The sequence below is a fragment of the Coprinopsis cinerea genome (assembly GCF_000182895.1).
Source record: "Coprinopsis cinerea okayama7#130 chromosome 2 map unlocalized cont3.2, whole genome shotgun sequence".
Lineage (NCBI taxonomy): Eukaryota > Fungi > Basidiomycota > Agaricomycetes > Agaricales > Psathyrellaceae > Coprinopsis > Coprinopsis cinerea.
In genome coordinates, this window is record NW_003307543.1 from 836387 (window position 1) to 863286 (window position 26900).

Here is a 26900-nt window from a genome sequence, read left to right on the forward strand (position 1 = left end):
TCCAGAACGAGCAACAATCCGACTTGAACAATCGGTTTCTGGCGCCCACTTGCTATCCTTCCTGGATTTTGAATAGCCTCTTCCGGCATATTATTACGTCTACATATGCTACACTATTTACAGAAAAGAAACGGCGAGGTATGACTGTCAATCCAGATACCAGGGAAGAAGGAATCGCAGAAAACGAAAGGAAGGACCGAAGCAAAAGAACATCGCCAAAGAACCTCGTGCTATATAAACACTACGCGAGAGGAATAATGCGCTCAAAGAAAAGAAATTGTAAGACAGGATACAATGTTCAGGTCAGAGCAGTAATACAGCCACATATGAAGGAAGAAAACATAACAAGGAACGTCACGTCAATATAGCCCATAGGAACTGATAAGTCATACAAACTGCAATGGATTAGGGGGGAGACGGTGCGAGTGGAAACAATTGACATGTGCGAAATTCAGAATCGTGATGATGGTGATGATGGATGGTGGGTTTTGCAATGAGGAACGGTTGGTTTTGCAAGAGGTAGGGTGTCTATCGTCGTCGAACATGAGTCCGTATCCGGGGTCGTGTCGGGGTTTCGTCAAGCGGCGGTAATGTACCGATAGTAGTGGATGTCGAGGGTCCCATGAGCGGTGGCCCTCGGCGAAGTTGAAGTGGTGGATTCCTCGATGTCCGTGAACGACTTGAGCTTACCTGAGAAGTCGACCCACCCCGAGACGAACTCCCAGCAGCCGAGGTGGATGCACCAATATTCCATCGTTGCACTGCTTCGCTCGCTTCAGACTGTGGCGCTTCCGTGTCCGAATCCGCTGGCGGCTGTTCGTCGTCGAGATCATCCCGCCCTTGGCTATCAAGCCGCATTTCCTCGTCCACATCCTCCAGGATCTCCAAGGATTCACTTTCCGACGGAACGAGGTCCTGGTCCATTGCATCAATGTCAGCTTGTTCCTCGTCGTCATCCTGCATCGTCACAAAGCGTCTGATACGCTCATTTGCCTCGTCATCATCGTCTCCGTCATCGATAAAGTCTTCATCGTCATAGTTGCCATGTGGTGGTTCTCCAATCCAATCTTCATCCTCGTCCTTCCCAAAGTCCCAAATATCGATCACTGTTGTGTCCTGCCGGTTGCTCGCCGCAACACACCACCGTCCCTCAAAGACGACCTGCCAGACACCCGTGATGCCTGTCAGAAGATCCCGGACGACAGTCCCATCCCTGATGTTCCACATCTTGAGGTTCCCGTCAGACCCGCTGAGGACCTTGAATTCGTCATGCTGGAAACACGTAATCGCTCCAGTGTGTGCAGCAAGCGTATGCTGCAGGTCTCCAGTCTCGGGATTCCAAACCCGGAGTGTGGAATCGGCTGCGGCGGAGACCAAATGCGAAGAAGATAAGCCGAGCAATCCAACCAAGGAAGTGTGCCCAGTCAGGGTATGCTGACAAGCTCCAGTTTGGAGGTTCCATACTCTGACAATTCCATCCATGGAACCGGAGCACGCTTGGTTTCGTGCCAGATCGAGTACAACGCTGTAAACTAAATTGGACGGCGGATTAGCATTATGGTGCGAGAAACAGTAAATTACCAACGAACCTTTTTGGGTATGACCTTGCAATGTCCATTTGCAGACGCCATCGATGATGTCCCAAACGCGAACAGTGCAATCATAGCTTCCGGAAACCAAGGTTCTGCCTCTGGCAGCCAAGGCTCGAACGGCATGGTCGTGGCCTTCGAGAAGAACGCGATGGTATGGATTCCTCCTGGTATCCTCAAGCTTTGGCGAGTCAGTTACGAGGCTCATGAAAGGCTAAGGTAGACGTACATGGTGCTCCCCGGCATCCCCATCATGATCTTCTGCGCTGCTGGATCGATATTCGGGATCTTCAGGCCTCGGGAGTGTCCAAACCCGGAGTGAATGGTCACGGCTGCCAGTAACGATCAAAGGTCGTTTGGGCCACTTCTCTCGTCGGATAACACCGTCCTTGCCTTCAATGTTCACCAGCTCCGGTTTCACGATGGCAAGACACCGCACTGTACTTGTATGTCCTCCGAAAATGTGCGTGCACTTGCCTGTGTTGAGGTCCCAGATTCGGACGGTTCGGTCCGTAGATCCGCTCACCAGAGTGTCCTTCGTTGCTGCCAGAGCCCAAACACCCCCATCGTGCCCCTTCAGCTCTCGAATCAGTTCTCCTGTTTCGGGAGAGTAGACGTGAATAGAATGATCATCCGAAGCAGAGATAATTCGACCATGCGAGAAGATAAGGCAGGTGACGACGGAAGAACCATGTGCTGGGACTGAGATGTGTTTCGGATCCTGGTTGTTGACCCAGCGCGTCCAGGTGAGATGCCTAGACTTGAAGAGAATTTTGTAAGGATGGGGAAGGGGAAGGGATTTGGGAAGGTTAGGTTGTTGCTGTTGTAGCCGTCGTCGCCTGGCGAAGATGGAATTGGCGAACGCCTGTTCCGATTCACCGCCAAACCATATTTTTGTACTCTGGAGAAGATCACGCCAGAGGACGGCATCAGAATCAATGATCGCGCGCCAGGCCTTGGAGACTCGAGATGCTCGAGCGAGGGTGGAGAAGGGTAGGAAGCTAAGGATGTGAGAAACGAGCTCTGGGGGAAGTAAAGTGATAAAGTCGCGTGCCAGAGTCGGTGTTAATACGGACTGCAGAGTGCGAAGGACGGACAGAGGCGAATGGCGCATGAGTGTTAATAGGAAGTGCGATTGTAATTGTGGTGGCAAGTTTGCGAAATGATTGACAAGGTTGGGGAGAGCGAGTAATGCCGTCAATGAGAGGTCAGGTTGAAGCGGTGCAGGAGAGCCTGCTCCGCTGGGTGGCGCAGAGGGCCAGATGGTCTCAGGCGGGGGAGACCCATGGGGTGAGGGCAGCGGGGAGGGCGGTGCTGCTGCGTTTACCGTCGAGATCGGGGGCAGCGGTGTGGCTCGTGCCTTCTTCCTTGGTGGCGGGACAGTGACACCAGATTCAGTGGTGAGTTCGATGTCCATCATGTCCGAATTGTGCGCTCGCTTCTTGCCAAATCGCTCGACCGCTTCAGCAAGACCAACGACGGACGAAGTGTCCTGTTCATCCTTTTTCACCATCCTCCATCCCACGCCCCCAACCACTTCGTCCTGGCTCTCGTCCTCGGAACCTTCTCCTTCCCGAAAGGTTGCGCGTGCGCCATTGGGAAACACGAGCGGAAATTTGCGCAATGACGAGGGTAATGTGGCATTCAGTAGGGGATATTGCTTTGGATCTTGAGGAGTTACTGGCGGGGGAAGTGGTGGCAGAGGAATGGGCGCGTATGTTGTGGTTGTCGTCGTTGTCGTTATTACCCTGATTACGAACACAGTCAATGCTGGGCTACGGCTCTAGAGAAAATACCCACTTTGTCGTGCTCACTGACGGCTGGAGAACAAGATAAGGACGTTGGTTGGCACTCATAGTGCTGATGGGCAACGAAGGAAGCAACTGGCACAGAGTCCTCTGGGCAAAGAACGAATCCCACACGCGTGCAACATATTGAGTCGGAGTTTGAACATTTCATTCTCATCGTCACCCTCACCAAGTTTCTGTTTCGAACTCCAGCCCGTCGTCTCCTTGTCCCAGGCTCACAATATGCGTTCTCTCCCCCCTGTCAAAGCAGGCTGCAACGATGAGACCCTTTTCTTAGAACTCTCTCGGATTTGACGTCAATTTTCCCTCTTCACACTGTTGACCTCTGGTAGTCATCCAGAGAAGCACACACACAAGCACAGTGATCTCTTTTGCCACCGCCGTTGGACGACATACGCAGTCCTTCATTAACCCTTGGCCCAACGCGCAATCCTGGTGACAAACGAGCGACATCTTGTTCTCTCTTGCTGCAGGAAGTCTCCAGTTTGTTTGATAAATGGTTCCTTCATTTACGGTGTTCTGATCATCGCTCTACTGACACCAATTATTGGGTTCTTGATCTACCCTTAGCGATCTAGGCTCGCGAGAAGAGTGTAAAGGCAAAGGAAGTATCGGCTGCCTAATTCTCCGCCATCGACAACTCGTCCGGGTATCAGAGGTCACATCGTCTTGTGGTGCCTCACTTGCGTCCCCAGTCCAGATGCTCACCCTTGTTTTCAATCGGTCACAGAGGCTAGGAATCACCTCCTGCCACATGAAAAATACTAGCTCTGTTTGGATGAATCAAGCGTGTGCTCCGTGTTCAGTACAATCTGGTTCCCGCGACTTCTCGTCAGTGCCAGTGATCCTCGCGGATGGAATCTGGGGTCCTCCCCATCAGCGATCCCCTCCACGGTCACAGACACATGGAGACAACGAGCTGTTGTCGTCACGTCCCACCCGTATTCAGTGTCAGAGAAACCACTATGTGACCAAGAGTCAGAACATTCTGCACGGTCGTGAGTGTTGACGTATACTGGACTGTGTTCCTGTGGGATTGACTTACGTCTCCCCTTGTTAGTCTTCTGGGCTCCAATATCAAGGTTCAAAAGCTTCCGTATTCCTGAACAGAATCACCCCACCTGACCTTGCGCCGCGGGAGTACTCGAGGTTGGATTCCCTTGCCACTCTCTGACGATCCCAAAACCTCCGGTTACTTGCCCGAATCGGCATCCCGCTGATATCATATTTACGAGACGGCGTCGCCTTCGGGCTTGTCGAAGTGCGAAAAATAGTAACAATTTGGGATTCACCTGACAAGCTACCTCAGGCAATTCCGCCAGTCTTACTCGCATCACGGCTGGGATTGACCTATTTTGAAGGGCCCAATAACAGCTCGAAGATGCTATTCAAGATGCTACATCTTCAAAGGAGGATTTTGGTGAGTTCAAGATCCTAATAATCGCCTTTTAAGCAAATTGTAATGCATTTTGAGGGGGTCAAAATTCTTCCTGTGAATGTTATATCGTGCGCACCATTCTCCCTTGGGTTCTGGGAGCCGCTGAAGTTGTCACTCCTGGCTGTGATGCATCAGGTGAAGGTGTCTTGCTACATTTTGTACTGCATCATGTCGCAAAACTGCAATTCTTTCTATGAACTCTCTGGAGCCTTTCATGGGTACTTTCCGGATACAGGCAGTGGTCAGTAGTGGCCAGTACCGCCGTGGTCGTCATTAGCATGCCTCGTCGACGCCATTTCAATCACATCCAATCTGACTCTGACCCTGATCTTGGAAGCCTCTTCTCCCCTTACCATGGCCATGCTGATCCCTGCCAAGTCAATCTCTTTCTCGGTCATCTACTACCGACCCCCTTGGAAGCGATGACTGACCATGGTGTTGATCTCACTTAAAGCCTGCGTGGGGAGCACACCGGACCCAAACTGAGCACCTACCTCGAAAAGATGGTCGCGTGTGCCTCGCCTTCACCCGCCACCACGAGGATCCGATTCGTAAATCACTCGTCAAGTAGCCCGAGGTGGAGGAACTGTGAGCTCGACGTTTAAAACCACCTCTCTCGGATTCTTTATGATTAAACTTTTATCAGTATTACCTTCAATTCGATTCAATTGACCGCAATACCTTGCAGTAAGCTCTTGCCAACTTGCTGTAATGACAGGGGGCAACTGGAGGGATGCAGTCCGTTGCTCCATTACGGTGCACCGCATGTAGGAGATAGCACTCGGCATCGTTACCAGTATTTCACAATGATCGCCTTTCTGAGAAGTAAGTGCAGTATCGAGCATAATAGATGGGACGTTCCCATGTATGTTATTGTATCATAAGGGTCGTTGAGTCCCCCCTTCCTCGCAGAGCCGGATGCTCGAGTGAACTTCCCAGGGAACATGCAAAAGAAGAAAAGGAGATCGTTTTGGTCTAAGGCCAGCGGGGCCTACACCTTCCAATAACGTTTATTTGATTGAACACACATTTCCACTCGAGAGGTGAGACGTTCGGACTCTGGATCTTGGATGGGAGGGAACGGGAATCAGTTTAAGCATACGGACACCGCCTTCTAAATCACTGAAAAACCAGAAAAGTCTTTTGTCCCTATAAACTGCGATCTCGACATCACTGACCTTCAACTTCGAGTCCTGAAGGGAAGCAACCTTCACCGCATTCTGAAGACGGGACTTGAGAGGCGAGAAGTCCCCGACGAGACCGCTCGCGCGCCATTGAGCATCCGTATCTGCTTCAATCTCACTTCTTTTAACGAAAGCGTTGGATATACCTGGGATCAGAAATGATCGAGGAGGTGTGGATGTAAAAACTTCTGATCCATGCGCTCAAGACAGAACGACATCGTCTCCCTGTGTTCTTCCAACGTTACAATAACGCTATAGGTTTACGATGCCAAGGAGGGGCTTGGTGATAGAATGGCCGACGCCGACCTGGGGCATCAGAAATTTAGGTTAGTCCGGAGGCTTTGAGGTCAGAATCATGCTCCGATCAGTTTCATGTCGGGCGCTTAATTAGTCGTTGCAGAGAGCTAGTGGGCTGTGAAGTTCCATGCTTCATCTACACGAGGTCCTGCCGGCCAAAGCTCGCGTGGTTGGAGAGAAGCAGGGACAATGACCTGAGATTCGTTGCAAGCTCGTTGCTTTCCGGTGTCGTTTCTTGGCCACAGTGTCGGAGTTCCATCCCCGGGACTGGTAGAGCGACAGCCGGATCGCGGGTTTTATGCCCACCACCACGCATTTTCAGCAAGCTCGCTAACAACCGAACCCCAACAGACCCCAACACCATAACCTACCACAGCCCTTCAAGCCAAAGCCACCGCGCAACACCTTAATGAACACGAGGTGCCTTCTCGCTTCCCTAGGCCCTATACCGCTGTCCTCCTCGTCTCTCGAGGCTCACTGCTCAAAATGGATTACAGCGCTCCATTCTAGGGTAATCGGCAAATATGTTCATCCCATTGGCAATGCCCCGCCGCCAAGTTCGAACATTCAACGGATGAATTGCGACACTCAGGGGCGGATCTACACGTCTATCCTTGTCTCAACTTGAAGGTGGATAAGACCTTGGGTAGGTGGTGTACTTAGACTCAGGCTGGCTGACAATAAGCGGCTCATCGTTCCTCTACCTTCTCGCCCTGGTTTGCCATCCACCCTCTTAGTTGGAACTTGGCTGACATGACTTCGACAACATGGCTTTGCTCCACCCTGCACGATCGAGAACTCCGTTCGATAATCCCGAATTCCCAATTGCGTGATACGATCGATGCGCTGACCTGCGCTGATGAGAGGGGGGAGGGGGCGCGGCGGTGGCGTTGTGCGTGGCAATTGTATATCGCAGGTATTGCATTTAGATCACCGCCTTGGGCACGGAACCATGCGTGCTCGTCGAAGGGTCCAGGATCCGAGCCTGGAGAGGCAGAGGAGGGGGAGTGCAATTGGAACGAAATGGAAAGATCAGGGAAAGATGGAAAAATAAAGATTGGTTTTCTCCTGATTCGACGGCGTGGAGCATCGATCGTACCTGGAATTGCACCACGAGCCACGCAAAAGAGGGGTGGGGATCTGTTCTTGTTCCGTCGGCAGCGGCGAGGGAGTCCGTCGGTAACTTTTGAGTTGGACTACTGGCTCAAGGGCATACAACGGTGCATCGACGGGGGAGGGGAGGAAGGCGACGAGTGGAAGCATCTCTGCTGCATTCCGTCCTCCCCTGTTTACCCCAGACTTTGGGGTAGACCTGGGCTGGGCACACAGGCGGGAGCTGATCAATAATGTAAAGGGCTTGACTGGTTTGGGTGACAAATACTAATACTATAGGGGCTCTCCAGGAGATGTAGATGGTATGACTCGTTTGTAATTTAGATTTCCCTTGTATTACAGTTTCTCTCGAGGGCTAGGCGCTGGGTTAGAGAAATAATAGCCTTTTGGGGGCACGTTCAGTTGGCAGTTCGGATTTTCCAGCCGCGTATGGTCTAATTCGTAAACGTTCGTACCAACGGGTCGTATGAGCTTGGAGCGAGTACGTCTGGCACCCACTCTTCTTCGGACTGAGATCACCCATAACCCAGAACAGATAGATCTTTACAAGGACTGAAGATGGAATACTTGATGTGACAGTACCGTAGACGTATGTTTTGTTGTCCATGCGATGCATCAAGCTTTCGAATGCTTCGGTCGTATTTACTTCAAGGTAAGGTTTTCGAAGCAGGAAGGAGGTGTAGAGCCGGGGACTATAAATGGATAGCGGATTGGTCAGTTTTACTTTGGTGGGTGTTAATCCTCTCACTGGCTTTATGTTCGTGGGTTAACAAAAGGGTCACGTAGTAGAATAAGAAACACCGTGGAATCCGAGTCGGGCGAAAGAAGATGTCGATTCGCAGGTTCCAGGTTCGCAGCTTCATGATTGATGGGGTAAAATATATCCCAACTTCTTTACTTCAGAGGAAGAGATGAATGTAAGATAATAGATATCATCTGAAGTGCGTTTTCGTGATTTGGGAGATGTTTTGACTCGGGGAGAGAGCGTTCCTTTTGCACGAATGTCACCCTACGATAGAATAATAACTGTCACGGGTCTCACTTCCAAGTTTCGTTAATTTGCAGAGGTACTAGTGGGATATGCAGCTCAATTTAGGACGTGCGGGGTACGGAGGCCAGATAAGATGCTTGGCAACATTTGATGTCTTGGCGCTTATGTCGGCGTGATGTGACTGGCTGTGACCTCGGCAGCCGTGACTGGAAAATATGTTCCCCAGATTTCTGGGACAACGGGGGCGAAGGTGACTGGCAGATACGTCCGTGTTCTCTATTTCTGACTTTCTCGTCTTCTCCCAACCGAGTCGTCGAGTTTTGCCCCTCTAAAGCCCGGTGTGTGTTGCAGCAGGGGAGAAATCAGCCACCGAACCGCCGTCTTCTGACTTGTGTCAGGCGTGGATTACCGGCATCCTACTACGGAAGTCCAAGTTGCCTGGGGACGCTTCTTGTTTTGAATCCTTTGGGACGCGTTTATCTCGACTTCCCGTCATCTTCAGATCTCCGGAAACCCGCGCTGGGATAACGAGAAGGGCAGTGTAAACCAAATCCCCCATGTGAGTCGCTCGTTTCTCTTATAACTCTCCTTTTTTCGTGTTCTGTGCTGCGAAGTTACCGCACCTGAACCCCGCAGACGTCCCAGGACCGATGGCGCTGTCGGTAATGACGCCCTCCGAGCCTTTCTTCTACCACCAGGGCCCATTGAGGCACCCTCAGAACCAGTTGACGCAGTACTCTGACCATCCATTCCAGTTTTCCCGGTTTCAGACGTACAGTACTATGTCCCATCAAGAACACCAGCAATCGCAGCCCGTACATAATCCGACATCGCCTTCGGTCCCCATCGATCCGGCTCTGAGTATCTATTCGCCCTACCCACAGTATTACCCCCAGCACGACCAGCAACAACACCAGCAGCAGCAGCATCACCCAGCTCAACAGCAGGACCAAGCACACATTCTGCCCCACCATCTCTCCGGACCATTGAGCTACTCGTCCCCCGGCTCCCAGTTATCAGATTCAGTCGGAACACCACCCATGGACGCCATGTACTCCACCGCCTCGTCTGCAAATTTGAACGGAAAACGCCCCGCGACTAGTACCGTTACCAATGACACCCGGAAGAAGCAGAAACGCGATGAATCCGACGCTCAGAGTCCTGCTGCAGAGAAGTCAGAGGAACCCAAGCCTAAACCGACGCGGGGTTCTCGGTTAGTCCGCTAAATCCATACCTACATGACGAGCTTAATTGGTTAATCATGCCCCTCAGTGCCTGCACCGTTTGTCGACGGCTCAAGATGAAATGTGTGGGAGCCGAACATGGTCCCCCTTGCAAGCGCTGTATAACCGGCAACCACGAGTGTATCTTTGAAGAATCAAACCGAGGGAAACGGTCTTCCAAGTAATTGAAGTCACCAATTGTTTTTACTCCCTACTTACCTTGGTTGCTACAGGAAACACGAGTTGCTATCACGGTCGCTTCGCAAGATGGAAAAGACGCTTGACACTGTTCTCCGTTCCATCGGCAATCCGAGCATTGTGTCAGGCATGGTATCTCGGTCCCCTTCTCCCGGAGCCCAGGGTCGATCAAGCCTCCTTGGTCGTTCCCCTTCGCCACCTCCGCCTACCTCTTTCGCTCCCCCACCGCGTGCTGGATCACCCAAGTTGCACTCCCTCCCAGACAATGCACTTAACCCCTTGGGTCTCCTCGCAGAAGCTAGTCTCGCGAATAGGCGGTCCCAAGCTTCGAATCCAAATGCAGTAACGGAAAGGAAGGAGAAAGACACGCCTCAGGTTGGCGTTGCGAGTGACAACTACTTCAAGCCAGGTGAGGCATTACATTGAGGCTTCGCGGTACCAATCTCACACGGGATTTTCCAGGCCCAATGACGATTTTGCCTTTGAGACGGCTGTACATCGAACGTCAAGTGCAACCCGAGATGCTCAGCTTTGTTACAACAGAGGAAGTTGTTGCTCTGTTCAACATGTGCGTCCCTTTGCGTCATAACAACCGTTTTAAGACATCTAACGCGTCCATCTCTCAGTTATTTCGAGCACATCCATGTATGTTAATCGCGTTGTGCGCCTTCAACGGTCCCGGCTGAACAGTTTTTCTTTTAGATGCACTGTAACTTGTTGGACAGAAACTTCCACACGCCATCCCTCGTGTGTTCGCGTTCGCCTTTCCTATTAACAACAAGTACGTCCCATGTGAGATGTAGTGTTTATGGGCGCCTCTTCTCACATGGCCTTATAGTTTGCTCCATCGCCAGCAAGTTTTACACTGCAAAGCCGGAGCTCCATCCCCGCCTGACAGAGCTAGCGAAGAAGCTCGCGTTCAGCGTACCGGCAAAGGGATACAAATCCGTTGAAATTGTTCAGGCATATCTACTTCTCGCGCTCTGGGGCTGTGGAGCCGTTGAAAGATATGAGCAGGACAAGACGTGGATGCTGCTCGGCATGGCGATCCGGTATGTCCTTTCCTGCGTAATTGAGCTTTTCGAACAACTTCGATTGACACGGAGATAGTATGGCAACCGATCTCAATCTGCACAGGAAAACTGCGGTGACAAGTGCAGATAATGCAGAAGGCAAGGCACGGGACATCGAAGTCCACAATCGTGAACGGACTTGGATTATGTGCTTTGTGCTTGATCGAAGCTTCAGCGCACAGATGGGTAAACCCAACTCAATCAAGGAGGAGTACGTTGCTCTGTTCTTACTAGCGCAGTAGGTTGTTCTTTGGACTGACTCTATTTAGTTATATTATTCGACACGCCAGCACCTGGTACCGTTCTCCTGTCTCGAGTCCATCAGACGCTTCCCTGGTTGCTTATGCGGTTCGTGTTCGCTTTCGTTTTGGTCACCTCGTGGTGTTCAACTTGCTTGTTTAGGAATTGCAACGGATATTGTCGAGAAGCCTTGACTTCTTGTACAGCGGAACCGATACCGTGAACGGATTACAAACGCATTGCGATTATCTGCTCGTCATCAAGACCTTCGAGACGCAACTGTATGCGTGGAGGCAGCAGTGGTACAACGAGCGCAGCTGGGAGGGTATGTACATATCGGATGACTCCATGTACGTTTGCTGATATCTTCCTGAAGGCGAACCTCCTCAGGCAGTGGCGTACAAGCGTCTGATCTCCCAGTTCTATTTCAACTATGCCATGCTGGTGTTGAACTCCTTTGGGCTGCAGAATGCTCTGGAACGCGCTCCGCTTAATATTGGACATTTCTTTGCCAGATGTCATACTTCTGCCATCACTTGTGCGACGCTCGTGCGAGATGAACTGGGGCCTAGTGGGTTCATCAAGTACTCCCCTGATTCCCACTTCGTCCAGATCTCTTATGCCGTTTTAAGCTTGCTGAAGGTGGGTAGGCTGAACCTTTACGGCTTCCGGTATGCTCACCGATACTGCAGCTCATCCGTCCTGAATTCCAAGCTTTCCTGGACAACGAGCAAGCAACACTGCAATTGGTCAAGGATGTTGCTGACGTTCTTGACAACATTGCCGCGAACCCCCTACACACCCCTGCCTTGTACAGCGGTTTCCTGCGTGCTCTCATCTCTGCCAAGCTAGAGCCGCAGCTGCCTCTTTCCGCACCAGAGGAGCCGACGAACAACTCTGGCCCCGACAGCAATGCCAACAACAACAACTCGAACGCTGTGGACGGAAACAACGACTCCAACGCTCCTGCCACATCCTCTTCAAACCAAAATTCCGAGATGCCCCCTCCCAACGGCTTCCTTCATCATCATCACCCACAAACGCAGTTCTCTCATCATGAAACCAACCAGAACATCTCGTTCTCGTTGAATGAGTTCCAATTCGATAGCGAGATGGGGCCTGTGGCTGACATCTCGACATTCCCACCTACGATGGCGCCCCCACCTGCTGAACAGGAGATGGGGGCTATGACCATGGAGAACATTCTCAGTAGTGGATTCTGGGATAGTATGCTCGTTCCAGGTAAGGGTCTCTAATCCCTTTATGCGATGGATGTACACTAACGGGTCGCTTATACAGGTTATAACAGCCTGGATGGTTTCAGCGGTGGCTTCGTGTTTGGTGCTGGCGGAAGCGGGCTCATCACGCCCCGCTTTGGCATCTCGCCTATGCAATCCGGCGCTAATACCCCTGCTACGTCTGGCCAGCACGTTCCCCTGACGCAGAGCAGCATCAACGCTGCTTTCAGCAAGAACCAGCAAATGTCCGAGGCCGTAAAGGTTGATGCCTCGTAGCCACCCGCCGTGGCTTTTTCGTTCGGTTTTCTGTTCCTCTTGTTTCGGACCGCTTTCGTGAAAAATGTAAATGTACTCTTACTCACCTTTTAAACAAGTCTCGTGTTGTTGTACTGCTTCTCTTTTTAGCGCTAGTAGCTAAGATTTTTACCTTGTTTATTCGTTTCGTTCGGTTTTCTGGAATCCTCGTCTGTTTCTGTAACGACGTTATGTCATTTCTATTATTAGTTTAAGACTAGTATACCTTGTTTGCTTTACGTAGTAGCAAAATGCCTATGTTGTATCATACACGGGGACAGTCATCACATCTAGGTCGAGGCCCCTATCTCGTGCAGCAATGAGGTTACGTCATTGGCCTGGTGACCATTTTCCAGCGCGCTGTGTGCCTGGCTTGAGCACCTTGAACCGGAACCACGACGGAGCAACCTCGATAGTAGCCAACGACGACAACGCCCAGCTCGAGCCTTATGATGCTCTCTATCCAGATTCCGACGTTGGCGACTCTCCTTGTCCTTCCTGGTACGCTGGCGGCTGTTCCGTGTCGTGCGCACAAGGCGGAATATGGAATTCTGAATGGTTTTAATCTCGCTGTTATCTAGATGTCCTAGCTCAGACCTGGCTGTATATACCCGGATTTGACCCCCAGCCTGTTAGCGCGAACATTGCTGGGGTCGATGAGCGGGGGAGGACAACTTGGATTCTGCAGCAAGGGCAACCTTCAGCGGGTTTCACGCCCGGAGTGGAGTTCGTTGGTACTGGTGCGTCCATCTCCTGTATCACAGTAGGGTAGTACGCTGAACGTTTGTATCTCCAGCAACACTTGTCGAAGGCTCGCAGGATGTGTCATTCACGTATTCCAATTCTGCCGCGAACTTTGCGATAGGCCAAGAATGCACCTTCTCGGACCAGTTTGCTTTGTGCACTATCGTTGCTCAAGGGAGCACAGCCGTTCAGACGGAGTTTGTGACCCGGGTTGAGGTCCAAGGCGGAGGGAGTACGACGGTCGACGTTTCCCCAACAGCATCTCTCCCTGAGAGTTCGAATACACCTGGGGATGATTCCTCTCGTAGCCCAACGCCCTCTCCGACCTCGGACGCACTGCCTGAAACGACGCCTGCGGATAGACAAAGCGAGAGTGGAAGTGCGAGTGGGGCATTCCCTGCCAATCCAGAGCCGTCTTTGCCAGGCGGAGATGATAGCTCGGAGGGCGTCCTTGTGTCCTTGAAAGCACACCTCGCCGCTGGGGTGCTCTTGGTCAAGCTCTTTGCCACCTTGTTACACCATGATGGGCTAGTATAAGGAGGTAGCTGTAGACTATCTATTTGGTCTGTGCTTATACCAGCTGTTCCTCCATTGTCAGTGAAATGGAAACAAGAGTAACGACAGGCGTACGCGTCGGTACGTCGAGACTCATCGTTAAGCGCCCGTGGCTTCGCGCATGACTAAAAGGTCCGAGACCAAGTTTTCGTTGTTTCGTTGGCCCTTTTTTCGGGAAGCGCCGAACGAAGTCGAGGCACTGGACTCTTATGGAACCACCGGAAAGATTTGAGGAGCCACCCAATTGAAACTTTGCATATTCAGAAGTTAACGAGGCCCAGTGTTCTTACGACGAGAGATACGTGGGCTCTCGACTCGGGCCAACGAGCAGTGTGTAGATCTCGTCTCTCACTCGGATATTTTGCTGTTTCGAACTAATTGCAAACGAAAACAAACCGCTTGTACACCTGTCAATTGCTTTGGTCCTTTTAGAAGAACTGCGCTTTGACACGGGCGTCAATGCGCAAGGCCAGGTTGCGCTCTAACACATCAGTTTTGTGAGTCGGAGAGGTCAATCCAACAATGGCATACCAAAGCTCTGGCCTGTTTAAAAGGAGACCTCTCCATTAAACCTTCAGTCATAATCCTCTCCAGCTTCTACCCTGTTTACGAAATGAGTCTTAACCCTCTCCACGGAACTCCCTTCACGATCCCAGATGATGATCCGCAAGGATGCACTCTCATCGGGGGAGTTTATCGCAATTTCCTTTTCCTCCATCGTGGACGCCTTCCCCAGCATGCCTTCGACTACGCGTCGAGGTGGCATAAAGCCATTCGCCAAAAGCAATCCCCCCCGCCTATCCTGTTCGACCTTGCTGGCTATGTCAACCAAGGTATTCCCATGGTCGTACTGAAGAATTTGTGTATCTCTAGCCAAAAATCGAAAATGTCAGGCCCGGACGACGTGGTTCTAATTGGCACCCGAAGGATCAACCTTCGCATTATGGTATGTGATATCCTGATTTCATGCTTGTCGAGACGATGCTCACAGAATTTGCAGTGGCCTGGATACAGCAATACCAATGCGTGGGTTCGTGTCGTAAACGTTCCTTCCTCTGGATTTACCCGAGCTCAGCTCGGACAGCGAGTCGCTGAAGCGCTCTCCAGCTTTGTTGACGTAAGTCATCCCTTCAACAGCTGTGTCTATGAAGCCCCGTTGCTGACTATGCTTGTATACGTTCAGACCATGAGGACCCAGCCATGCACATCTTCGAAATATACGATCGCAGGTATTCGGTTCGACCAAGTTGTTCTTGTTGGTTTGTACCACCTCTTCGACGACAATTGGCAGCTGGATATCGCAATCGACAGGCTCTAATTCCTCATCCACGCCGCGCTGTTGCTGTTTTCTTATTTGATGCCTGGTTGCATCACCCAGTCTTCAGACTTCAACTAACGACCTTCAACTAACAACGCAACTAACGACGCTCATTACGCCTTCCGCTCACGCCACAGCATTTCCATTGACTTCTCACCCTGCATTTCTAGCATTTTTCCAGCACACCTTCAACGGCATAGACACTCATTCAACCCACTCGCATCTGTAGACCATCTCGCCACATAGACCTTAGAGGCACCCATCCTTCTTTATTTCTAGCCTTATTTTTATTGTATTTTCTTATGATTATGTTACGAGCCTAATGAAACGATTTTATCTAGTGCCATGTATGAGGCTAGCAAGGCTGAGCGTCGAGAAAGTAGCGCCCAACGGTTACAGTCCCTCCGCGGTCGGTATTAATTCGCCTCGAAAACATGTATAGTAAGTAAGGGCCGATGAGAACGAGCAGATGTACTACAAAGCACAGTAAGCACAATACTATATCCGCCTCCGACAGACAATCGCATTACCTGATCTAGTGACCAGGGAGTGGAACTGTTCCACATAGGGCGGGGATCGGCGTGTCGTCAGTTATGATCGAAATCGTGTATCACCGGATAATTCCCACGATGACTTGGCGCTCGTCATAAGGTGGCGTCGGGCGGGGATGGGTGAGGTTGATTAGATGCGAGCATGTCCATAAGCACTGAATCCTTTAACCAGGCTCTGGTCCTGGCAACACTCCCAACCCTTTCCCCTCCTCATTTCCTTTCTCCAGTCATACACACAGCCACAGCATTGACAAAGGAGAGACTCGTCATCGTCTTGTTCTCCAGGTTCTTCAACGTAATCCCTCTTGAAGCCGTGTCCACCACAAATCAAGATGCCAACGACGAATCCGTGAAAGGCCATAGGCGTCGCCTCTCGTACCCAGAAAAACAAGCCATTTCGCATACCGACGAGACAAACTTCAATGCTGTTCAGCGGCTCCTGACCTTCGTATACGTTCAAGCAACGAAGACTGCTCAAGAACATGGCAAGATCCTAATGGACATTGTCGTACTCTTGAAAGGCTTCAACGAGGATCTTTTCAATGATACCAGCTTTGTGGAAGGAGTTGGCAAACCCGAGATTGTGTTTCGAGTCAGCGGAGGTCTGTTCTCGGTTCTTTCACCATATGCAGATGTTGAACAAGATCCCAGACTCGATACCCACACCACTACCGCCGTCGCTGTCCACACTGAGGACGTCTTATCTTGCTTCAGGAGACCTTCACCCCGAACCTCACCTATCCTCGTCCTCCTATGCTCACCTGACGAGAGTTGAAACGCCACTTGACGAAAACATCGCACATGAAGCTTCTGCAGTTCCCTCAGTCTCACCTTCGCCGTCCCCAGCACCCAAAACCAACGGTCAGTCAGCAGCGACCACTACCGGGGACCCCACTTCCGAACCCGATTCTACATCCTCGGGCGAGGTCTTACCGGGTCTCAGCAACCTTCCAGTAGCCGGCACAAATGGTTCCGCGGAAACAGGGGCTCCCTCTACAGCCTCCGACTCCCTGACCACAATCAACGTCTGCCCTTCTTCTCCACACCCGACGCACGAACAAATCTCGGCTGTAAACGTCGCCCATGAAGAGTCCAAGTCCTCACCCCGGCTTCATGCACACTCGGCACATTCGCCATCACCGCTCTCGTCCTCCTTCAAGGATTCATCCGCCTCTCCTTCAAACGCACCTCCATCACCAACCTCACCGAGACATATCAAACTAAAGCTGAAGCCCCACAGGCCACCGTTTTATCCGGTTGTAGCCCTCGGAGGCACGTTTGACCATTTGCATGCCGGACACAAGATTCTACTCTCGATGGGCGCCTGGATCGCAAGTCGGAAGGTCATTGTCGGCGTAACATGTGGGTCTCATTTCTTGTTTCATTTCGCGTATCTGCTGCCTTCCATATAATCTTTTGCTGACCCGCAACGTACATTTCTGCTCCATTCAGCCGACACTCTTCTCAAAAACAAACCGCACGCCCATCTCATCCAACCACTCTCCCTCCGCATTTCCCATGTTAAGCAGTTCCTCCAGCTATTCAAGAAGGGGTTGGAGTACGATGTCGTCGAGATTAGCGACGTGTATGGTCCTACTGGTTGGGACCCTGACGTGCAGGCATTGGTCATCAGCCGAGAGACGAAGAAGGGTGGCGAAATGGGTGAGTAACCGAGCTATTGTGTCAGGTCCACACATGCCTCATGTTTGCACCCACTTTCCAGTTGCGACGCATCGTGCATCTCAAAACCTTCCTCCACTTGAGACATTCGTCATTGACGTGATAAGTGCTACTGAGGAGAGTTTGGATCATGATGATGCTGTGTGGCTTGGGAAGAACAAGTTGAGCAGCACGTTCATCAGAGGATGGGTTGATGAGAGGAAGAAGAAGGAGAAGGAAGGGCTTTGAAGTGCTGAAGCATTGTTCCGATCTATCTATCGTTGTCGGAGACCCAGACTCCCTCGCTATGCAATGGACTCAGTCGCTTTAAACCATTTAACTGAAATACATAACTTGATAACTGAAATACATAACTTGATGTAAATATAATGTATCATAGCCTATCTATTTTATATCGTCCGTCGCGTTTCCACCGCTTCAGAAACGAGCTCCAGTTGGCATCGCCGCACGAGGCGGCAGGCGTGGCCATTGCCTTTGGGCGTTAAATAAGACCTGTCGGGCGCCTAACGGCGTGCTTCTGGGAAGCCCATGCCCATTTGTGACCGATCTCGTGTATCTAGTACTGAGCCCTATCCAAGAAACGAAATTCAATTGATCATTACGCATTAGTTCAGGATATCTAAGGTCACTGACAAACTAGAAGGCATTGGAATATTGGCGACTACTAATACTAAAGTACTAAAGAAAGTTGCACAGACATCATGACACCGCAGCCGCAGCGAATTAGAGAAAAATCAAAAATAGGTGTACTGTACTTTGGAAAACTGCGTCAATGATTCCAACAGGTTGGAAGTACTAACGGAAGAAAGGAATCTCGAAAGCGAGCTGCGCGAATATACCCAATTATAGAGAGAGAGGATAACAAGGACGGTAATGAACGCAGATTAGGAGCACAACAAGATATGGTAAGGCATTAGGAGGGGTTGATAGGGTGACCAACGGGCAAAAGGCGTGCGTGAACAACGGGAAAGGAAGCGGAAGCGTCAAAAAGAAATGGGCAAGTCCTATGACTTTCCGATTAGACTATACCTTGGGCTCCCAGCTCTCGTGCCAGCCAACGGCGACCCGCCAATCAACCCGGAATCCACAGTCGCACTATCCCCAAAGTAGCCCTCCGCCTGGTTCAGCATAGGAGTCGCAGTGGATATCGAATTCCCCCTCGAATGACTCCTCTTACCCCCTCCACTCTTCCTCGAAAACCCAGTCTCACCAATAATAGGCGAGCTCAACGGTGCTTTCTGGATGATCGGCGAAGCAGTCGAATTGCCCGTGAGCGAAAACTTGGGCTCCTTGCCAGCGGGTTGGTTATACATCCATGTGGCGCAAAGGACGGTGGTGGCGCCGATGAGGAAGGAGAAGGTGATTTTGAAGTCGAAGAGGATGACGGAGGCGAGGAAGGAGAGGACGATGGAGAGACTGGTAGCGAAGCCTTTCATGATGTTGTCCGAGTACTTGATGACGATTGCCGTGATCAAGCCGCCTAAGACCTGGATGGCAACTGTCGCCCATGCCCAGGGTCCAAAGTTCCTGAAGAGGTCGAGGATGAACCCCCTCGAACCGACGGGAGTCGGGGCATAGAGTATTGGCAGAAGAGCTGGGATGAGGGAGAAGAGCGACAATTGCACGTTCCGCACCCACAAATCCGCCTTCGAGTTCTTCAACACCATCTCGAAATAAACACCTGCCAAGCCGGAAGTGAAGCAAGCAGCAGTAACGGCTCCAAACCCTTTCCAAGGGTTCATAACATGAGCATGGAACTCGTGCGCACTGCCCACGCCATGGCTACCCGAACTTCTCGAAGACCCTGTCGATTGAATTTGGACAATCCCGACTCCTACCGCCAAGAAGAACAGGGACAGCCATTTCACGCCAGAGAGCTTCTTCCGGAGCAAGGCAACAGAAAAGGCCGCGGTGGTCAGGATCTTCATCTGATACGTGACTTGGAAAGTCGCCACTGGGAGGTTGCTGATCGCGACAAACTGGAGCGAGTTCTGGATCACATAGAGGATGGCGGGTATGGAGAGTTTCCAGCAATCTGGACTGAGTATCTCTGCCCATACGTCCTGCACAGCTGACAACCATAGCCGGACGTAGCTGGAGAGTGACCGATGTGTCTGCCGTGTCGAAGGGTTGTCTTTCAGGAGAGGCGAGTTGGACACGGCCATGAAGAATGATATCGTTCCTTTTAGGATTTCGTTGAACAGGACCGCCGAAGCTGGTGAATATGCGAGATGGGCGGGTGTTGAGACGCGTGAATAGTGCATGACAATCGAGAGCGAGGCGTTTTGAACAGCGAGGGTGACGAGACTGGATGGTAGAGTTAGATTTCACCTTGGACACGCCTGGAAAATGCAACGTACGAAACATATTTGAGCGGCATACCCAATATTGTCGGCATGGCTTGGTTGTCGAGTTGCGGGGTTGCGCCGTTGGCTGTTGGGCCATAACCGTGTTTTTCAGAGTATGCTACCGCTGCAGACGGCAGTAAAGGGGAGACACGGGGAGAGGAAGTGCTCATCGATCCTGTTTTCGTTCGTACAGTCGGTTGGGGACGCTGGTACATCCTTTTGAAACTAGACCAGATTTCTAAAGAGTCGTGATAGGTCGTTACAGACTTGTTTCAAAACCTTGTGTAAGCGCGTTGGCCACAGCACAAAGTTGGATTGAACGTACAGGGTGGTTCTTGAGGAATGCGAAAGCCCGCCCTTGTCGTGTCGTGGACGTGATCAGAGTCGATGAAACGTCGCGGTCGTTACTTGGAAAGGGATACTAGGACCTGTGGCACCTCAACGCTACGGAGCTGCAACTTGAGCCTGAGTCGGACGATGATCAAAGGGTCTTGCTCACCGTGTTCTTGAAGGGGCGACGAGAGCTGAGTCCTGTCAGACGTCCCGGTGTTGGAGGGCAGTACTCTACCTGCGCTGTTGGAGGAAAAGGGCGAGATTCCAAACTCCTCTTCCCACGAGGGAGCGCTAATTATAATTCTCCTTCCGCCGATATCGCCAAGTCTGCGTTTATCCACAAACTCAAGCCACAGGGTCCCTGAAGGACTGCAAGTCCAGAGGCACATGGGCCCGACTAGCCCGGGATGCCATTTGACGAGGGTATCGGATCGACTGGGAATGAACCTCGGTTCAGGTTCAGGTTCAAGTTCAGGTTCGAGGTTCGAGGTTCAGAGCGAAATCGTTATAAGTCGACGTGGTTAGCAGCAAGTGGGCGAATTCAGGACCGGTAGGGCTAACTGATGCCAGATGAAGAAAAAGGAAATTCAACGGGTGACGTGGCTGTGTCATTCCCGAAATGCGCTCCTCAACGGTCTGACCAAGGTCTGACTCGTCTTGTTCTCTTGTTCTCCTTTCACTTCCTCCCCCTCGTCTCTTGCATTGCTGCTCGCGCTTGTCTGTCTCACATTGAGCGCAGGCCTTAAATACCATGAATCTGAGCCTGTGAGGTCAGCCTTTCTTCCTTTTCGTTACCCTACTCACCACCATGCCTCTTCCAGTCGCTCGCCTTATAGAAGTTCTATCAGAATATCCACACCTCACCCGCAAACTCGAATTCGATGACGTTGTGAAGTTCTCCGAACTGGTGTACCTTCTGAAGCTCCCACTGTCGTTACTCCAGTCCCCATACGACCAGTCTTCCCTCCCAACCCCGCCCGTTTATATCCTGGACTTTATTCGAGTCGCCCTAAGATTGGAAAGGAATGCTGTCAAGCTACTCTGGGAGGTGCTTCGCGATGCTATTTGGGACGAAGAGTGGGATGAGGAGGTTCATAGGCAGCTGGGCCACAGATATGTTCCGCTATTCCTTGAGCATGGCCAGTCTCGAAATCTACGTGCGTGTTGCTTTGGAATAATAACCCTTTTGCTGCTTCTGATTTTTTATTCTAGCGTTCTTCTTCCTGCTACCACCCACCCGTGTGTGTCTCGACCCGAACTGCACACAGCCAGTCAATCGAAGCAAGAATGCGCTCCATCGTCGTCGAGAGCTGACCGAGCCTTCCGAGTATGATGTTACCGTCTTCACGCACGACTTTGGGCCGGTCCCCGGTGCTCTTGTATCACTGTACTGCAGGGGCTGTCATACGCGATACTATCCCAATTACTACGTTCACGACAAGGCAACAACCCGAACCTATTACACCTCCCCTCCGCGGTATATTCAATGCAAGGAACACTCGTTTGTCGATCGAAAGACTTGCGAAATCTTCTCATCCATGATGGTCAATGCTGGGTGAGATATTTCTTCAATGATGCATGACCCGTACTCACAAGTACACCAGGGTGTCGGCGAGCAACTGTGCTCGAGTGTTCAACGACAGCATTGCCAACAAGACTGTACAGGCCTTTCTGTCATCAGCATACCGCCTTGAACACAAGCTTGATGCGGAAAGTGTCTGGGACGCTTTATTCTTGTTCTGGTTGCTCGAAGACTCGGTGGAGAATGACACAGTCCTCAAGCTCGACCACCAAGCACCAAGTCAGGCGGACCGCCTAAATAAGGGTCTCTACGAGAGGAACTTACGCATGGTTGGGACTGGGCAGGAGCACTGGAACCACGCCTGTGATCTGTGCTCTTGGATTAAGAAATCGGAGGATGGAGGGGAAGGTATGTATTTGGGTCTCGCCGTGTTGGCCCACAGCTAACGAGATGATTAATGATAGCCGTCATCCGATCCGTTGTTGTCGACGGTGTTAGCGTTGGGCGCCCGTGCTGTGGAGTTCACGACTGCCAGCAGCCTCTGGAGAGCATTCGCCACCGCTTTTGCGCAGTCCATCGCTCAAAGGAAAATGAGTGCTGCGTTACTTCCTGCTCAGAGGAGGCTGAGCAGGGGTTTCGTACGTGCTCTGACCGCGAGCACCGGGCGCTAGAAGCATGGCTGCTCTCCGAGAACAAGGCCATCTTTCAGCTCAAGCGGCGGCTGGCACGAGCTGGCGGTCACCAGCTCGACGATTCACTCTCATTGGACGGCATAGAAGCACGGAAGCAAGGCCAACTTGGGGCCAGCAATCTAACCGACGAAGTGATCGAAGTCGATAAGGATGGTGTGTGTGATGGGAAACGGGAGGGGGGCAATCGGGCTTTACGTGCACGGTTTGGACGCCGCCTGACCCATAATGAAGAGCTATGTGTTGCATCGTGTGGTGTTATTTTAGGAAGGGCAACTTTCTATGGGTCGGAAGCACCCAATGGGGTCCGCGTACGTGTTTCTTTCATGTCTCCTCTCAGTGACGGTGTTAATTCCCTTGTTTCACAACTGATAGTCATTTCTTAACAGCATTTTCTCATGAAATTATTTCCAACCAAGGAATCCCTTCCGCGCGTCATCTGGCATGACAACAATTGCAAGATTCGGTCCATGCTCGAGAACGACCCCGACCCCCACCTTCGGAACTATTTTGAAGACTGTGCGATGCCGGTAGATGTGTTCCACTTCAAGGCGAAGCACAAGGAAGGTGATACAGAGTGCAACAGGCTCTGTAACCCGGTGCGATGGGAGGATCTCTTGAAGGAGAATGGGAAATGGCGCTTCAACTCTTCCGCTGCCGAGCAGGCAAATGTATGGTTTGGAGGGTTCTTGCCTGTAGTGCGGGGTATGACTGCGATTCGGTATGACTTTTTTCTTGATGAAATGATTAATCGTCGTAATCGTTTTCTGGTGCACGAGCTAAAGGCTAAGGGCCAGAACCCTTATAATATTCCTCGAAAGGTTTTATTAAAGAAAGATGTATAGCTACATGTATATAAATCAATCAGAATCGACAGTTAAATCTATCACATCTCCAAGTTTGACTACTGTCACGTCGCATGGCTCCTCCTTCACCGAAACTTTCCCATCATCATATGGGAACTGTCCAATGCCATATGCTCGACTCTCTCTAAGGACCTCCACTGCCTCCTCCGGGGAAAGCTTGAGATCATCCATAATTAGAAATGTCGCCGTCTCAGACACGAGCACTTCGATCGCCTCATGGTACGATAGCGGGGCAAAAGCATCCAAAGGGAATGTTTTATCCGGAAACATTTCACGCAGAGTTTGAGTCATGATGACCATTCCCTTCTCGCCGTAACTTTTGAAAACAGTGTCAGTGCTGGGATCAGAGAGAATAATCAGGGAAATTGACGTACTATCCTGCTCCTAGTTGAGTGAATGTGTCATAGCCTTGGGGTCCAGCACGAGAGGATGATGGCCGGCGAGATTCACAGGCCAGGGTAAAGAATTCACTTGCTTCGGGATCATCGATGATCCCGTAGATTTCGTCCTTGTATGAACGGATGCGACCTGGAAGTGATGTGAAATTTATTGTTGATGGCCAGCCATGCGCAACAGCTTTAGGTCTGTCGCCCTCGTGCTTGTGCTTAGCGCAAAAGTGAATGTAGAGTCGGAAAGAAGCACTGCGATGCCCGGGGTTATGTGGGAGAGGGTCTGGCGTGGACTGTTTAACAAGTCGCTCAAGCTCACACTTGAGATTGGGACTGAGATTGGCCGGCAGCGGGTTGTCGCAAAATGGGCATAACTGATTGCTCCCTTTGTCGTTGTCGATGTCCCCGCGAAGGTATGGCTGAGAAACAGCGTCATCATCCCCTTGCCCATCCGGGCCATCCCCATCCCCATCACCACGATTGATCTCCGTCTCCTTCCCCTTGTTTGTCGTTGACCCCACGACCTCAACCTCGCTTTCATCTGAGAATTCTGATTCAGATGACGTGGTCCCAGAGGCTCCCCTCTTGAAATCTGCCATGTATAGTGAAAATGCTCCCTTTCTCCCCTTCCCGTAGCTGATGTATCTCTTCACGAGAGACGAGAGCGGCTCCGACCAATGTTTGCGATAGTTGAAGTGCTGCGATTTCACGTATTTGGCACCAATGAACACCTTCGAAAACATGGACTTGACTGGTTGGCCTTTGTGATCCTTCAAATACTTCAGGTGCTTGAGCCCATCGATGACATCGCACATGTAATAGTCCATTGGAAATACTGCATTTGATTTCTTATGGACAGGGTAATACACGTGTCTATCGACGGACTTGGGTACTACAGATCTCATCGGGACATCGATAGATGGTGTTGTGAGCGGAAACGGGGCCGGACGTAATGGTTCTCGATGGACAGGGGCGACAACAGCAGGGGCGACAACAGGAGATGGCGACGTTGGCGGAGACGGCGACCGTGATGGCGAGTAGACTTTGGAGAGAGGTAATGGCTGAGGGCGGAGGGTGGTTGCAGATGGTGTGTTCGCAAGTCGAGGTGCTTTCTGTAGAGGCGAAGCCATGACGTGGGCAGAGCGCTTGTTGCCCGATGGTCGTCGCTGAGGCTGTTGGTCATACTCTTGAGCAATGCCGGGGCAGTCCATGTCGGTGAGCGGGGTGATCCAGTCAGGACGAGCGCGGATGAGCAGCCGACATCCAAACTCGACAGGAATAACGGTGTCTGGCGTGGCAGTATACCACTCAGTGCCAGAGAAGACATCGATGACGGAATCGTCATCGAGCTTGAGACCCCGCATCAGCGAAGGGAAGTCCTTCAACTGCGCCTTGGGCCACGATTTCACAGCTGACCTATAAACGAGAGGCGGTTGGCCAGCCTGAAGATAATCAGTCGAAATCAGCGTCAAATATCTCAATAGGACGTACTGTGTGGTATATGACCAATGTAACCGTTCGTCGTTCAAGATTCTCCAGCTCTTGCTGCCGGGTCTTCATTGATTTCGACGACTCCTTCTTCATTTCCTCGTTCCGAGCATCCATCCACTCCTTTGCCATTGGCTGCGCGAGCTCCCTCCTCCTCTCCATCGCTGCTTGAGGTTGAGAGAGGATTGGTACTGATTGATCTTCGTGGACAGGCGGTGTGGGCGAATGCGGGCGTGGACCTTGGTTTGGCGTCGGAGCTTCCGGGGTTTGCGGCTGTTGAATGGGATGCTGTTGGGAAGAGGGCTGGTGAACGGCAAAGAGCTCGGGAAACTTGTGGGGAACACAACGTTCGCGGGAGAGATTATTCTCCCGAGAATGTGTGTATGCCAGCGAACAGCAAGTTTTACACTTGCGTTCGATGCATCCCTGGTTCCCGGGAGTGCGAGAGCCGTTGCGTAATTTGCAACTATCCGTGGCGCAGAACGACGATGCACTTTGGGGTTGGGGCTGGGAAAGAGGTGGGGGTGCTATTGGTGGTTGAGTTGATAGATGAGGTGGCGGTTGGGTTGCTGGCGGGCCGTAGAATGGAGGAGGGTAGTACGCATAGGGCTGATGATAGACCGGGGCAGGTGGTGGTTGGCGCTGGCGTGGGGGGGATGGACCAGGTAAGGCATTTGTCCGGCGCAGAATACCTCGGTTTTCGTGGGGCTGGCCGGGGTTGCACAAGCGAAAGAGGAGCTGATTTGCATCCTCCATGACATAGGCAGGTGTATGGAACTTCGTCCATTTACAACGAGGCGTGTCGCTGCACTATACTCCCATGAGCTTCAGAAAGAAATTGCGGACAACAAACTTAACTTACGGTTTGTACGATGGAACCTCGAAGGTGCCGGTACTGGGCATCACCTTGGCCTTGATAGACCCGCAGGCCAGACAACGGTTGACTGCACTTTGCACAGTGCGTTAAAGGCACGACGACAGGATCGTCGGTTATAGTTGGGTTTTCGGCAGGTTGAGGAGCTGGAATCATGGAAACAACAATGAAAATCGAAGAAATGTACTCAGAAATACTTGAACCCCATACCGGTTTTATACCTGGCTCCCTCGTTCCTTTGGCAACCCTATCGTGGCGGAAAAGAGGTCCACATCGTCGACTAATGGTCTAGTTTCAGCGTACAATTGCGAAAGTGGGTCATAAACGCGAGGGGGAACAACGAGAGCGTCGTCGACGGTGACGACGAGCTCGAGGTCCGACCACCCTGTTGTGGGAAGTAGGTCACGTGCACGCCAAGTGAACCTCGAACCCGAACCTGAACCCGAACCGGCCATCAATTCCCAGTGGATCCGATATCTTGCATTTGACAGATCGTATTCAAAGCCAGAACATTAAATACACGAGGGTATAGTGAATATTTTAGACGGGTCCAGGACCGTTGAGGTCGTTCCGGAGGTAAGGGTGGCACATGAGAGATTGCGTAGGAGACCCCTCGCCGCGGACTCGCACCAAAACAATCGCATCGAGGAAGACATCGCAGCACCAAATCCCCATCTGTCGCCTTGGTCCGTCGTTCTGCCACGATGGAAGCATTCCTATAAGGTTCCTCCGACGATTAGACTCCATATCAGCCAACGAAATGAAACGAAAGTCCTAGGAACAGGAATCCAATCAGCGAGAGCAGGGTGAAGGGTGAACGCACCGTCCCATCGTTTTCCCAAACTGTTTGACTCGGT

At 51.5% G+C, this 26900-nt stretch overlaps 8 protein-coding genes across 8 annotated transcripts; 5 read left to right on the forward strand and 3 right to left on the reverse strand.

Annotated features, from left to right (window-relative positions):
- Positions 1–77: 77 nt before the first annotated feature.
- Positions 78–3850, reverse strand: CC1G_01055 (ubiquitin-protein ligase; the record flags this gene model as incomplete). Its single annotated transcript, XM_001832941.2, has 5 exons — positions 78–1532; positions 1590–1803; positions 1903–3337; positions 3390–3487; positions 3794–3850. 5 exons carry the CDS (start codon positions 3848–3850, stop codon positions 529–531), a joined length of 2808 nt encoding a protein of 935 aa, XP_001832993.2. The 3' UTR covers positions 78–528.
- A 5220-nt stretch (positions 3851–9070) lies between these two features.
- CC1G_01056 (hypothetical protein) lies at positions 9071–12668 on the forward strand (the record flags this gene model as incomplete). Its single annotated transcript, XM_001832942.2, has 13 exons — positions 9071–9633; positions 9693–9824; positions 9877–10250; positions 10304–10409; positions 10468–10486; positions 10544–10622; positions 10680–10893; positions 10952–11125; positions 11184–11262; positions 11317–11479; positions 11531–11796; positions 11847–12396; positions 12454–12668. The coding sequence occupies 13 exons, from the start codon at positions 9071–9073 to the stop codon at positions 12666–12668; spliced, it is 2934 nt and encodes a 977-aa protein (XP_001832994.2).
- Positions 12669–13138: 470 nt separating this feature from the next.
- Positions 13139–13967, forward strand: CC1G_01057 (hypothetical protein; the record flags this gene model as incomplete). The annotated part of the gene is made up of 3 exons (XM_001832943.2): positions 13139–13187; positions 13268–13426; positions 13483–13967. 3 exons carry the CDS (start codon positions 13139–13141, stop codon positions 13965–13967), a joined length of 693 nt encoding a protein of 230 aa, XP_001832995.2.
- Positions 13968–14598: 631 nt separating this feature from the next.
- Positions 14599–15303, forward strand: CC1G_01058 (hypothetical protein; the record flags this gene model as incomplete). The annotated part of the gene is made up of 3 exons (XM_001832944.2): positions 14599–14931; positions 14986–15102; positions 15169–15303. The coding sequence occupies 3 exons, from the start codon at positions 14599–14601 to the stop codon at positions 15301–15303; spliced, it is 585 nt and encodes a 194-aa protein (XP_001832996.2).
- A 469-nt stretch (positions 15304–15772) lies between these two features.
- Positions 15773–17762, forward strand: CC1G_01059 (pantetheine-phosphate adenylyltransferase; the record flags this gene model as incomplete). Its single annotated transcript, XM_001832945.2, has 7 exons — positions 15773–15789; positions 16140–16456; positions 16701–16719; positions 16809–16924; positions 17118–17216; positions 17307–17516; positions 17578–17762. 7 exons carry the CDS (start codon positions 15773–15775, stop codon positions 17760–17762), a joined length of 963 nt encoding a protein of 320 aa, XP_001832997.2.
- A 776-nt stretch (positions 17763–18538) lies between these two features.
- CC1G_01060 (UGT1) lies at positions 18539–20097 on the reverse strand (the record flags this gene model as incomplete). Its single annotated transcript, XM_001832946.1, has 2 exons — positions 18539–19841; positions 19895–20097. The coding sequence occupies 2 exons, from the start codon at positions 20095–20097 to the stop codon at positions 18539–18541; spliced, it is 1506 nt and encodes a 501-aa protein (XP_001832998.1).
- A 913-nt stretch (positions 20098–21010) lies between these two features.
- CC1G_01061 (hypothetical protein) lies at positions 21011–22183 on the forward strand (the record flags this gene model as incomplete). Its single annotated transcript, XM_001832947.2, has 3 exons — positions 21011–21372; positions 21428–21770; positions 21820–22183. The coding sequence occupies exons 1-3, from the start codon at positions 21024–21026 to the stop codon at positions 22181–22183; spliced, it is 1056 nt and encodes a 351-aa protein (XP_001832999.2). The 5' UTR covers positions 21011–21023.
- Positions 22184–23286: 1103 nt separating this feature from the next.
- CC1G_01062 (hypothetical protein) lies at positions 23287–26199 on the reverse strand (the record flags this gene model as incomplete). Its single annotated transcript, XM_001832948.2, has 4 exons — positions 23287–23608; positions 23667–25123; positions 25173–25979; positions 26032–26199. The coding sequence occupies 4 exons, from the start codon at positions 26197–26199 to the stop codon at positions 23287–23289; spliced, it is 2754 nt and encodes a 917-aa protein (XP_001833000.2).
- Positions 26200–26900: the final 701 nt, after the last annotated feature.